Raw genomic sequence first — 14,969 nt, forward strand, 5'->3', positions numbered from 1 at the left:
TAACTGTGATACTAGCATAGTTTCCTGTTTTCCTCTTCAATTAAAGGTAAATAACCATTTTCCATAGGCTTCAGCCCAAGTATCATCTTCTTCATTTAAATTCCTTTGAGAAGGTATACACGTAAGTACAATAAAAAATATCTTTTTATTGGCATTTTATTGTTCAAGATTATTGCAGACATGTGATCGCAATATAAGAACAACCACTGAAATTCAATAACAGTAAAATAAAGCAATAGCAATGACCACTTAGTTTCACAAAACATTTCAAACTGAGTCTTACACCTTTTAGCCACTTTGCTTCCTGGATAAACCTTATATTTTTCTTTCACAAATTCAGAAAAACTGTGGTTGGCCTATATTCAAAATCCTAGTTGGCAAACATACCTAATTACATGTACATCAATAAATATACAAGTCACAATATTTTGGTCATTACATTAGATCTACCTTATTCTCAGTTACTTGAGCTGCTTTAGCTTGCGCCCTTTCAGCATCTTGCCATTCTAACCAGACATCTCTGTAAGGTGGTGGCAAAAGTTGATGTACAGACTGGAAAGAAACGAATGTTAGCATTGATATTAGGTGCAATTGCCATCTAAATACACGTACTATGCATTTCAAAAATTTATATACAAAATTCTTCATAATTTCTCGTTTTGTGGTTCAAAAAGAAAGCAATTTACCATTCTACACAGGACATTTTGGAGGGAAAGTCCCGGCATTAGGTTTCCCAAACTCATGATAATAGAGGAAGAAAAAAAAGGAGAAATTGGAACTTGCACAGAAGTTGAAATTAATGTGATTCCATGGTCACTAACCTTCAGTTTCTGATCAAGTACTTTTATTTTTTTCTAGGTCATGGACATGATTTACGGTTTTTTGGTTTGCCTATTAGAGGACCTTTAATTAAACACTTAAAAAGTCCACGATTATAAATAAATCTTGAATGTAAATCAGAACACCTGTTGCATTACAAACAATCCTACCTGTCCTTTACAGAGAGTATATAATGCTAAGGTGCAGCCCAGGTGTTCAGCCTCCTTCACATTCTCACATAAGATATCTGGGGTAACATCTATATCACTTTCCTTTTTCCTAGCAATAGTCACCCTAAATTAACACAAAGAAGAAAAATAAGAAATGACAAACAATTATGGTAAAACATGCTTAGAGCTGTTCCATTAAAAGATATGAGGTAACCGGGGGAAGGCACTTTTTCACTAGTGGAGTCACCCATAGAAGTTCTAATAATGTTTTGTACTAAACTCTGTATTTTGTCAAGAGACAAACAAAGAATAAAAAGGCCTTCCCCCTTCCCTCATGTTTTAATTGAATAGCCCTTACTCTATCAGTTCTATTTCAAGTCTTCTTGAAATATTTAATCATAGAGAGGACATATATTCCCAAACCAAATAAAGACTGTTTCTTCCATAACAATAAAAACTTAAGACTTGCTTACTTCCAAAAGCATAGCCTTCTATTTCACAATTTTTGTTCCAAAAAGCAATATCTATTTTATAATTAAAAACGTTTTGGCCATGTCTCAAGCCCAACAGTCTACCAACAAGAAATAGAAAAAATACATATTTTTTGAAACAGACTCATTTAGTACACCTATAGGTAAATGCAACATTTTCACCTACAAATATGAAGTGTCCAACCTCAACTTCACAATAAAATGTTTCATTTAGTCTGTGGAAGTATAGTCTGAGTCTGCTCATATATAGAAAGAAATTGTCTATTCACCTGCACTTCCAGTGAAAGTATAGTGTGAGTCTGCTCATAAATAGCAAGAACTTGTTTATTCACCTGCACTTCCAGTAGTTCCTGAATGGGTTGACTTTGTGATACTTAGGAGCATCTACTTTATGTTTTCTACACCAATCAATCAAGAACTGTTTGGGGGATTTCCCTGTCCACTGCTGTCTTGTGTATTCAAACTGTCTCACATCAAGCTGGCTTTTATCAACCTTTGCTTCTGTAAGGTAAAATTATTGTCTATGTAAATGTACACATTATCTTGGTATGATCTGTATGTAAATACAAAAGAATGAATGCCAATGACAAATATTAATCTGAAGAAAAAACTAGCAATCCATCTCATCAGTTGACACATGAAAACTAAGACAAATTTAAGCACAACAGGGAAATAACCTATTATGTGGCATACTTTTGTAATTATTTTTGTAAAACTGTATGACGGATGTAAATTTGAGTAATTTGAGGCAAAAATATTTAGTAGTTTGTTTATTTGGTTGATGCTATGTAGTGCACAAAGTACTTAAGCCCAGAGTAAATATTTTGTGAAATTTATTTTGGTGCTTTTAGAAATCGCTATAAATACCCCAAAATTAGCATCCCATGAAATTTGCTATATGGTATTATAATTACGTTTAAAAATACAGAAAAAACATATCTGGCACTTTCAGCAAAAACAGATGGACAAAATACATATCCCTTTTTCCTTCCTTAATGTGCCACTGAAGTCATAAAAAATCGCTGTCAGATGTCAAATAAATAACACCTTCAGTTGTGATTCCAAATTTTAATACAGACCTTTTGGTTCCTCTTGAGCAGCTTGGTTTTCAAACATTGAAAAGGAGTCTCCAAAATCTAATGGCTCATCCTCTTCCTCTTGAGCATGAGCACCTAGATCAGCTGATTGGCTCATCTCAGAACTGCAGTCTGGTTTGTTGTTTTGTCCCACAGCACTGTTGTCCTTCTCCTTTTCCAACCCATTGATCTTTACTGCTGGATTAAATTGACTATCCTTTTCTAAGTCATTCATCTCTACAAAAAATATATCAAAAGACAAAATAATAAAATCCAGTATTCAACTTCAAATTTGAAAACACCTATTAATACAAGTTCCAGTTTCTTTGAAAATGAAATAAAAACTATGTGTGAAATATCTATAATTGCTTCCTTTAAAAAGCTTACAATAACGCATCAACTGGAACATTTTCAAAATAAAATCAATGAATAAATAACACACCTGAAGAATCGATTTACCTTGAATTAAAATTCTAATAGTATTAGAGATCTCTTTCTGTTTAAATTTATCTCCCTTCAGTTTCGCTTCAGCTGCTGTTTCCTTGGCATCAAGAAGTTTAGCTGTCAACTCCAAGTATTTCTCATTCTAGAAAGAGGAAGAAAATGCTTAGTATCATATATATAGTAGTACATGTACAGCTTTCAAGTGTGTGTGTAACCTAGATAAGGAGACCAATGTCATTATGTTTTCAAAATTCTTTTATTAAAATGTTTTATTCTAAAAACATTTCCAGATCTGTTTATACTACTTGATGACAATCCATATTTTTCACAGTATTCTATGGAAATGATTTGTAAAATCCTGAACTTTCTAAAATTTCAACAAAGGTACTAAGAAGATATTCACAATCCGCAGAGCGCAATTAGCAGTCAAAATCCATAGAAAATACAGAAAATCTGTATAAGTAAAAAATACCTCTGCATTTCAAAACTAGAAAATCTTTCAATAAAGCTCACTAGATGATACCCCACTCCCCTCTTCAGGAACCATATAGGAAACTTTAAAAGTCATTCAGGTGGGGAAAAAAAAGAATCACAGGGTGCACTACCTTTCACTCTGTAATGTTAAAGCAACAGCTTGAAATTCTTAAATACCATATTGGGACATTATAAATATATAACCCTGGGAAGCAAAAGCCAACCATAAATACTACTGTATATAGTCACATATAAAAAAGATACACAAAATACATTTAAAGGCAACATCACAACAGACAAGTTGAAGATTATACTGGAAAATCAAATAGACTACTTATCCTTCAAATATCATAGAAAATCCAACAAAAGGAAGGGGAAGTCTAATATGTATTTTAACTTATTACATATATGTCTTTTCAGCATGATCATTAACTGAATGTTGTTGTGTAGAGTAGAAAACCTACTTTCCTACTTCCCAACAAGTAATTTTTGTTCATAGTTAACATATTTACAGGGTCAAACTGCTCAGGTTCCTCATCTTCATCAGATTCTTCTGAACTCATTTCAGCATACTGCAGTATCCAATCCTTCATCCCTACTTTTGCTTTCCTTTCTGGTTTCTGATAAAAGCTTTATGATTAATATTTCATTTTTCATGTATTAAAACATGGAAATTAGTAAGTTTTTTTTCTAATTGCATGTCCTTTGATTGCTAGTAAGAATTTGTGTGATGGCTTCTTAGTTTCATGTTAGATTTAAGAAGTACACTTGTATTTAACATGAAATGATTATACAACTGGACAGGTAGCCAACTTTAAGCAATAATTACATGAACATCACCTTAGTTATTGACAACTTTTAAATAAAAGCATATTGTACAGTATGATTTTGAAAAAAAAAAATAAAACAAACTATTAATCAATTACATGATATACACAATGTACATGTCAAAGCTATCAATATCCAATTTTCCTTTTCCTTTTACCAACTCATACTATAGAACTAATTTCATGGTAGTCATATATCTTTGTAATACTATGTAGATTCATTTTTTATCATATTTCATGTGTTTAGAGAATACTACTGGTGCTGGGTTCCTGTCCTGATTCTTTGGATTATTCAGGACTGACGGCCTAGATTCTAACAGCTGAGAGTCAAACTTGGGTCGACTAGTAGAAGCTTCTTCCTTTTCCATTGTTTCTGAGAATCCTTGAGGCAACTTGTCTGCAATTAATATTCTATGTATAACAAAATGTAACAAAACTGCTACACGTGGCCACTAAAATCAATTTTTAACACAATATAATACTAATCATTTATTTTGAAACCTTGATATTTGATAACCATGCATATGTTCATTTGACAGAATCCACTGTCATTAGTAACTGCAAAAATTAGTTATGTTTCAGTATATGTATACATGCACTGGTTGAACGTGTCACAATGGAAGGTGTTACATGTAGTTATAGACCTATCGGAGAATCTACCCATCATGTACCAAATGTACATTTGTAGCATAAACAAAGTGTAATTTACACTACAGATCAAATGTTCATTAAGAGTTAACAATTAACGTGTCAATTAATTGTCACATTAAAATCACTTTTCTTTTCTGTTGTTTGAGTTTTTATACTAATGTATTGTCTAGTCCTTTATCATAATCCACAGATCCCCCATCAGTTAGACTTTAACTTGTCTGTTACAGTAGTTTATCACAAATGATAGGAAAGAGTATTTTTTTTGTTTGGCTGCAATCAGATTTTGGATTTTTTTTGGGGGTGCTTCAGGACCAGATAATATGACTCCACTATTATCAATATTTTCAATAGAGGGTTCAAACCGTGTCCAGCTGCCAAGTTAGTTTCTATAACAATTGCAGTTTGATTCTGGTAATTACCGTCATTAATATTTTTTTGGCCTTGAAAAAGATAATTTTTAGGTCTAGCTTAAAAATGTCGTTGGTGGCAATTTCAATTTCAAATGTGACAGCCAGTCCATGCTTTCCTGATATTATCAAATTATTTATATTCTTTAAAACAATGTTTATTATTCTTTCAAACGGGTAAGCGATCAAGAATATGTAATCTAAAAAATCGACAAAGTACTGTTTCATTTCCCAGTCTTCAAATCCCCTCGAAAACGTGACGATCAAACATCTGCCTGCAGCTAATAAAAACATTGTTAAAAGACAAGTTCAGGCCTTTTTTATTGTCAGAAGTAGTGGACAACACTACAACATCAATGAAGGAAACTTAATGCACGCACATGACGCGACATTCAAGTCACTCAATGCCCTATTCTAAGAGGAAAGGTGACAATGGCGCATGGTAATCCCAATCACTAAAAGTGGAATCCAAGACCATGACAAACTCCTTTTCACTTAGCTACAAGCCTGTACATGATCTTGTTTGAAATTTTGTACAAAAATTTGACACCATACCAGTATGTAGTTGATCAACCGCCATTTCAATTTGAGAAATTTTGTGCCAGTTGTGTACTTAATGATTGTGTGCTTCCAATTTAACCAGCAGTTATGGCCAAGTGAAGCAAATATTCTTTCCTATTCTTTTATTTAAAGAAAATGAATCAGTTAAATTTTGAAAAGAAAATCAAAAATCGAACTCTTCATTTTAAGCCAAACTAAAGTAGAATGTTTTAATTATATATCAAATGAAAAACCAAATGTTAAGGTAAGATAAAGTTCAACACACTCTAAAAACAGCAGCAGAATTGTTTAAGATTAATACAGACAAAATTTGTCCAAATCAATGTTTCATTCATACCAAAGGAGTGTATCTCAATTACATCAATTCATGTTGTATTGAATTTAGTTACTAGCCATAATATATTTGAAATAGTAATATTTTCTATCAAAAATATGGAAGAGAGGCACTTCAGAAATTATTAAAAATGCATACAAACCATTAGCAATATTAAGACACAGCCAGTCTAAGGCATCAATCAGGTCTCCACCATGTAAAACAGAATTGTTCAAAGCCTGTTCTATTTGTGTATGACTGAAACCAGCTTGGATTAAACTAGTGTACATGTCCTGTAAGTAAAAATCATTTATCAAAAGTATATAAGTGTTTAAAAAAAAGTTACTTTTATGAAGCATTTAATAATGTTTCTAGTATTATTTTTTTTCACAATATCATTAAAAGAAAAAAAAAACAATGGAATAAACTTCAAGTTTATACAGTTTCATATTGGACTGTTAAGTGTAGTATCATACCTAAGGGTCACATTCCTTATTTATACAAGGGTAATACTTTTCCATTTGGGTGATACTATAAATAGAAAATTGTTCACTGTATAGAATCAGAAATATATAATGATTTATCACTCCACTGAATATATATTAATTTTTAGGTACATGTATACCGGGTAGCAAGACTCAGGCTTGGCTTTTATTTTTATAAGATTGATAAAATTTGAGATAGTTTTGACTTCATAGCATTGTTTGGGTGTATATATTGTTGTTTTATAAGGAATTTAATGTTACATTCATGAGTTCATTAAAACAAGATATAAGAAAACACTCAGGCCCTGTTTCTTGATAGACCAGTTTGCAGTTTTTAGGCTCCACAACTCCGATATCCTCATACAAGAGGCTCCCAGAAGCCTGAATCGCTCACCTGAGTGAATTTTGCCTTCCACAGGCAAAAAATTAAACAAGAAGTTTTCCAACAATTTTGATTCAAGAAAACTTTGATAGGACTTATCATAAGGATTATTTCAGTAAATGAAAGTCTAAATATATCATAGTTTTCAAGACATTGGCTGAAACCTGTAAAAAAAACCTGTCATTTTCTCCTGTCAAGGGCAATAACTCTTTTAAGAAGGTGTCTGACAAATTTTATGCTTGAAGACTTTTGTAGTCCTACAAATAAGGATCATTTCAGCTATTGAAAGAATTTGGCTAAACCTAACGGTTTTGGAGATATATGTGAAAAACTACTGTCTGACCCCTATGTTCTATTTTTTTAGCAACAGTGGCCATGTTTTTCAACGGATTGAAAAAACACACTTCAATTCTATGCAGGATACCCCAAGAAACACTTATACCAAGTTTTGTTACAATTGGTAAAATAGTGTTAGAGGAGAAGATTTTTGAAAGAAATAACATAAAAAATAGCAAAAAACATTGAAAAAGGGCAATAACTCCAACATGGCTTAATAGATTAAAATGAAAATTTGACCCCAAAAACATTGTACATCTCATCATGCTGAACACTTTTACCCCATCAGAATAAGGCTAAACCAAACCATTTTGGAGATATATGCGAAAAACTACTGTCTGACCTCTATGTTCTATTTTTAGTACATGTAACAGCGACCATGTTTTTCGACAGATCAAAAATCCCCACATCAGTTCTATGCAGGATACCCAAAGGAACACTCATACCAAGTTTGGTTCAAATTAGTCAAGTAGTTTCAGAGGAGAAGAGTTTTGAAAAATTGTTCATGACGATGACGGATGCTACGTGATGGCAATAGCTCACATTGCCATCGGCCAGGTGAGCTAATAAAAACCACATTTTTTCAGAAAATACTCATTTAAACTGTCTAAAAGTTAGTAAATATGTTCAAAATATTCTAATGGTTGAACAGAATGAATGTTTTTATTTTTGAAAGTAAGAATGCATCTCTTTAATCAGCATTATCTTGTCATCTAAATCAACTTAAAGTTCATCATGCTGATTTTCCCACTAGTGAGAATATTACATTTTCTACATTTCCAATAGTTATTTGTAGCTTACCATAAGCTTTTTATTTGTTAATCTGTTAGATAGTTCTTTTGTGATCTTTTGCTTCTTGAAATCCTCCTGGATTATTGCTACTAGCTCATTCTCAAGACTCTGTGGTATTCGGATCTAGAAATAAAAACATCCTTTGAACTAACTTGCTAAACAAAAGATTGAAATAGAAGAAGGGCAAGATGGTTATTCAGATTCCATGTTTATTTCATTTCCTATTAATATGAAACACTGACAGATTTTATTCATACAACTGCAAGTTGAATACAAGTATCACACAGGTACATTTAAGTCTACCGGCCAACTGAATACCACTTACAAGAAAATGACTAAAGACAATGCTTGAAAAGAGAAAGTTAGAACTGAAACCTGACTAATGCAAATTCTAATTCTAAACCAAAAATAGACTAAACCATTCACTTTTTTTTCAATAGACGACTTTCTCATTTCCCATTTATGTCAAATCTGGTAAAACTGGTTTATGATATCATACTAGACAAGATACATAACTAGTAATATTTAATGTATATGGAACTACATGTACAATGTAACAATGTACATCTCCGAACTGTATTATTTAAAAATTCTTTGCAGTAATTGGTTCAAGATTCTGTTCAATTGGCTCCCATTGCAATGTCTCTCATCTTACATTGTAATTTGAGATTTTTTAAGAAACCCAGCCCAGAGGAGGATCAGGTAAGACAGGTTTTGATATTAACAAGATACAACTGAGATGAAAGCAATCTCTAAGGACCCCTTCACAGCCTAAATGAAGAGAATTACAAACATTTTTGGAGGATCAAAATTAAATAGAAAATTTAAGCTGATCAACCCTCAAGCCAAAATACCAAACACTCACACCAAAAGACAACAAAGTTACAGCTTGGACATGAATCTGTATTTCAAAATCAATAGTATGACCTTGAAGTTAAAGTTCAGTTTTAAGTCAAAGCTCAACAACCATGGTATACGATGCATCCTCTTGAGCTGATCTAGACCTCATGCTAAATATCAAAAGCCTACACTAAAGACAACGAAGTTACAGTCAGGACAAGAATCTGTATTCCAAATAATTATTATTTTTGACCTTGAGGTGGAAGTTCATCAAGCATGGTACTTCGCAAATCATCTTGAGCTAATCTTTCCTCATGCCAAATATCAAAAGCCTACACCAAAAGACAACAAAGTTACAGCTTGGACACAAATCTGTAATGCAAAATCATTAATTTGACTGTAAGGTCAAAGTTCAACAATCATGGTACAGGAGACACTGCATTTAGCTGATCTGTCTTCATGCCAAAGATCAAAAGACTACACCAAAAGACAACAAAGTTAAAGCCTGGACACAAATTGTTATGGACAGATGGACTGATTATTACAGGGCTTCTGCCACACCCGAATTAATTAATATAATGTTATTTATTCGTACACAGATGCATATGAATAAATACCATTATATTCAAAAACATGTTTATTTGTCTAATTTCTTGACTGAATATTAAACATTCTTTCCATGAAGTACATACTACTTCAAATATGAAATGTTTACAGTGTATTGGTAAAAACAAACAAAATGTCCAGTTTTACTAATTCTCAGAATATTATGATTGTGTTGATTGGAATACATGTACATTACATTGTATCTCAATACAGTTAAAGCAAGAAGAATATTGAACTTCAAGGTATAAAGTTGGTCACCTGAAAATTGATGAATTTCTCAGGTTGTTAACTGTACAAATAATTGACAGGAATATTTAAACTATTAGATATGTACATGTACAGACTTGCCTACCCCTTTCTGAGAAATATAGAAAGGTGCACCTAAAAAATAGTAATTTGATATTAAAAAATCATAAGGTTCATTTTCTGTCACAAAAAGCTGATTTTATGGACATATACCACACATATTGTGGATGTATATTGTATATTCTATCTTGGCAGGAACTTCACATTTTCCTTCAGAACTACATTTGGAAAAAAGTTTCTGTATTTTTTACACCAGAAATAACCAACAATTCAATAGTTACTACATGTAAGTCATATTAAAAAAAAGACAGAATGAAACAGAAGAAATCTGGATACTGGAAAATTTTCTAAGAGTATGCCAAATCTAAGGGAATTTGACAACAATTGGTAGTGCGTAAGATGGTCTTAAAAATCTTGAGCCTTACACAAATTATAAGGGTAGGCCAGGCCTTTCATTAGGAGGTGGTACCAGGTACTTTTACCCTTCTAAGCTACTGAAAGGTACCTTCTAAATTTCATTTATGTTAATAAAAGAAAATAGCGAAAAGTATCTCCTACAAAACCAAAAGATACCTGCATTGCAAATAGCTAATGAAACCCCTGGTAGGCAACTCTGCATGTAGATACACATGTACTAATAACTATGGAACAATAGAACATTTATTTGGAATTTTTATTTCAATTGTCCTCTTAATTAAGACATTTCATAAAATAAAGGCAATAGATCAAGGGAAGACCAACCCATGAAGTTAACAGTTTTCTCCCTGTAAATTAGACAATGATTTTACCTTGATTTCATTTTCACAACTTTCAGCTTTAGATGATTGTAAAGAATATGTCTTCTTGCCTGTAAAATAAAAACTTATGTAAAATGTCAGTGTTTTAGAATTTCCTGTCATAATGGGCAAATTAAATTCTGGCCTGGGAAAGTAAAACTATCAGTTAACTTTCTATTGGAAAGGATTTTCAAAAATTATTGGTAAATTGTAATTTTTTTGTGGAAAATTGAATTTATGAATATTAACACAGTAATTTTGGGAATACGTATTTGTAAGTTCGGCATCAGTTTTCAATTCCAGATAGGCATATCTGGATTCTGTTCCTCGTACCATATATCCCCCTTGTTCTGAAAATACATGTACCTCACATCTCGAAGTATTACATGAAAAAACTAACAAGAAAGGATGCCAAACCTACTAACAACTGAGAGAAATAGACTAACAAAGAGAAACTTAGATGCTAAGATGAGGATTTGCCATTGTTATAAAGCGCTGTCTGAACAAGATTTGGACAATCTTGTTTTTCAGTTCAAAGGACTCGAAGACAGAAGAGTTTAATACCTTCTTGTGACCTTGGTCTAGCAAAAATAAAAAAACTAATTCATTAAACAACTTGTCACTGTGATTTAAATATGGTCACCGTATATTTTTAACAAAGTATCTTCATTTGAAATATTTTCCCAATATGTTGAAAATATGGCAAAAATTTCCCAAAAATAAAGGGTTGGGACTGCTTTTAAAACAAGGAACAAATTCACTGTCCCTGAAGGCCCATGGATCACTCATGTATGATACTCAAATCTCCCACATCAAGGTAATTTAACCAGAAAAGACCAGTCATTCACACATTTTTTTTAACAACAGTTTGATAGTCAGCTGTTAAAAGCATTTTACTACAAGAAAGGACATTATGGTCATACATGTATAATAATGGTAAAGGCCAAGGAAATGGACATTGGACTATTGGACAGTATCTAAAATTACAACTTATGCCCTTCTGTATATCTGTATAAAGCCACACACCAAATTGAAATCAATCTATTAATTGGGAGTCATGGTTATTCAAAATGAAATTCAGGTGTACAAGGGAATTTCAACATTCCCCTCCCAGTCGCTGAGTAGGGATATAAACAACTGTACATGGATTGAACTTTAGATTTTTTTTTCACTAGCTAAATTTAGCAAGTACTGAAAATTTACACTCACTTAATTTAAGTTTTTTGGGTTATTCCTCGACTTTACCTATATGACATATAGAATTCCACTAGCAAATTTTAGCAAGTATTTCCCCTTTAAATTGATCACTGTGTTACATACATGTATGTCACTGGGTTACTATCATATCTACTTTTAATATGAAAATGAACGGTTTCATTTTATTGCTTTGTAAATCTTTTTCTTCTAAATCATTAAAACGACGTATTATACGAATTCAGATTTTTTTGGTAATTTTGAAAATCAGTGCCTGAAATTGCTAACCACCTGCCCATCAAATGTGACCAGTTTTGTAACAGGGTGAATACAAATTCTCAAAAGACATGGGATCGGGCCAAAAAATAAAATGTTTAGGCAAAGGCTCCCTTGTCCTAAAAAATATAAAAATCATCATCATTTCTTTATTAAGTCAGCCTCATATCTTGGCCTATACTTAGAGATCAATGGTAAAGGAAAACTATTGACCAATCCTTACGACAAACGTGATGGCTTTTCATTCAGAATTGGCCCCTGCAGGTCCGGGTGTTAAAAGAATAGGCCTGCAGCAGCGCTAACCTATACTTAGAGATCAATGGTAAAGGAAAACTATTGACCAATCCTTACGACAAACATGATGGCTTTTCATTTAGAATTGGCCCCGTGCAGGTCAGGGTGTTAAAAGAATAGGCCTGCAGCAGCGCTAAGCTTGTCGTAAAAGGCGACTAAATAGTGCTCAGAAACCTAGCCGGGGGCTAGGCGCTCTGCCCACAGAGCAACTGGGATGTGTGTCCCAGGTGGTGGAATGGGGTACCCCTGGCATGTTACATGCTGGGGTTGTCAGGCTTTAATACGGAAAACTTGACCGCAAACCATAGTGGTGCACCGTTTTGGGAAAGATGCCATGTTCCTCGCACGTTAAAGAACCCTGCTGTGGTATTCGATAGGAGTAGGAACCTTGGCGCTCCGCCACAGGAGGCTAAATTGCCTGACCTTACCCATCCCTCCCTTTTTCTAGTGGCAATCAAAATTTGTCGACCCTACTGTCCTTGTGTCCCATCCCGTTTTTCATTTCATCATCATTTCATGTTCATTTTATCATCCGTTTCATGTTCATCGTCTGAATATAGCTGAAATATTGCTACTCGGACGTTAAACCCCAACAATCAATCAATCAATTCATTCAGAATTGTCAACTTTCCTTTCATCTATGGCAACATCCGTTCAGCACCTGCATATGGAGTTTTCATATCACAACTCATACGTTATGCCAGAGCTGGCCGTAACTACATGTATGCAGACTTTTTGTATTGAGCTAGGACTCTTACAGTTAGGCTTCTTCAACAGGGTTATGTTGCTATAAGATTGAAGTCATCACTTCAGAAATTTTATGGTTGCCATCATGAACTCATGGATCGTTACGGTGTATCCATCTGCTCTATAAACTGATTTGTTCATCATGTCAATAGTTTTCCTTTCCTCTTTTGTCTACCCAGGACTTGACTTTTTATGAGCAACTTTTGGGGTGTTTCTAGAAAAGCAGAGGATGCGTACCGTACTGGTACACCTGGTCCATGCTCCCAGTTTTTATTGGATTCAGAGTTGCTCATTTGATTTTGTTACATTTGTACTTTGTATGTATAATTTTAGTTACTTACAGTGGGGTCAACGCTGATTTTAATTTCTCACCTAAACGCGGTTGAGGCGGAGTTGCGTTGAGAATGGGCCTCCACAGCTATCACCGTTTCACGGTTGAGTCGCGGCTGAGCACCGGTTGATAATCAGTGATGTGATAGCGTTGAGAAATGATTCATCGTTTAACAAAAAAAAATCAGTTTGACGTAATATCAATGTAATAATTGTTCGTTTTTTAATATAGGATAATTGTATTTACGTTTCACCTCAACTTACTTATTTGATTAGATTGTTGTACTTTTTTCCTTCAAACTTGATTGAAGTTAATTTCTACCCGTTGAGCTTCATCACGATGTTTCTTAACTGTTTACAGGTAATCATTAGCTGTAAAATTTTACCCTGCAGGTGTTCTAATTACGTGATAATTACTTCCAAATCAAAACACGACAATTAACATCACATTCAAACATTCGGACCGTTAATTGATCTTCTGCTATTAAACATGTGCTGCATTTTCACAAGTTTTGAAAAGTGTAAAAGAATGTAATGTTCTTTGTTGTGTATGTCTGTTTTCCACGTTTGGTCTTTTGTTGACAAAGGTTGATAATTTAGGTAATGCCACTAATGGTTCATTTGCACCTGTGTGACTTTGACCATAACATGCATGCACTAAGAAGTACATTTTAGCAATCATGGTAACAAATCAAAGGTCACAATTAAACATGGGCATGGAGAAAGAATGCATTAAACTGTAAGGTGGCTTGAACTGGGAAGGGCTCATAGAAGAATGAATGAGATGTTTAATACAATTTTTCTACCTTTAATTTGCCAGTATTTGCCACTTGAGTCTTATTTGCCATTGCAGTAAATGCCTGGGTGGAATTTACCAGTGCCATCCGACCTTAACATTTAATGTTTGACACTGCATACTGCACTGTGCACACATCATCAGACATCACTCACTATGACTATGTCTATATGTAATCAGTGAATGTCAATACATTAATTTGATCTGAACAAAAATGTTCAGTGAATCTAGCGCATACCTTTTTCATTTCTTTCCTTAACCGGTCTTTCAGGATCTTGCACTTTGAAATGTTGAGCCTGGGTTTTCTTCTTTCCCATGATGAAATGTTAACTTTCAGGGGAGTTAACTAAGGTAGAAGTATGAGTTATTTCCCTTACATTATTTTCTACTCGTGATTTCGCCTTTATTTGAGCCAAATCTTGTATTTTCTTGGTTTAAAATCTTAAATACATTTTATTATAAAAAGAATGAAATAGACTGAATGGATTTCATTCCACTATTTATCTCTCAATTAAATGCAAGCATCTTGCAGACGAAAATCCCGCCAACACCCGAATACCACTTTGTGAGAAGATA

The 14,969-nt window shown here is 33.4% G+C and overlaps 1 protein-coding gene across 2 annotated transcripts in view; it reads right to left on the bottom strand.

Moving 5' to 3' along the window:
- LOC148609666 (ATP-dependent RNA helicase DHX29-like) overlaps positions 1-14,774 on the bottom strand; it is a 29,061-nt gene extending 14,287 nt beyond the window's left edge. The window contains exons 1-11 of one of the 2 annotated variants that reach the window (XM_088540745.1): positions 14,632-14,774; positions 10,769-10,827; positions 8,238-8,351; positions 6,397-6,526; positions 4,559-4,698; positions 3,987-4,094; positions 3,016-3,142; positions 2,560-2,793; positions 1,813-1,981; positions 990-1,113; positions 451-552 (exon numbers count right to left, since the gene is read on the bottom strand). In XM_088540745.1, coding sequence (XP_088396871.1) covers positions 451-552; positions 990-1,113; positions 1,813-1,981; positions 2,560-2,793; positions 3,016-3,142; positions 3,987-4,094; positions 4,559-4,698; positions 6,397-6,526; positions 8,238-8,351; positions 10,769-10,827; positions 14,632-14,710 — 1,386 coding nt within the window. In that variant the 5' untranslated portion in view covers positions 14,711-14,774. Of the gene's footprint in view, positions 1-450; positions 553-989; positions 1,114-1,812; positions 1,982-2,559; positions 2,794-3,015; positions 3,143-3,986; positions 4,095-4,400; positions 4,539-4,558; positions 4,699-6,396; positions 6,527-8,237; positions 8,352-10,768; positions 10,828-14,631 lie in introns of those variants that run through there. The other variant, XM_088540747.1, reaches the window with a different exon arrangement.
- Positions 14,775-14,969: the final 195 nt, after the last annotated feature.

This window comes from Perna viridis, chromosome 8, assembly GCF_037379345.1.
Source record: "Perna viridis isolate PV_CMFRI_1.1 ecotype Kerala chromosome 8, ASM3737934v1, whole genome shotgun sequence".
In the NCBI taxonomy this organism is placed as follows: Eukaryota; Metazoa; Mollusca; class Bivalvia; order Mytilida; family Mytilidae; genus Perna; species Perna viridis.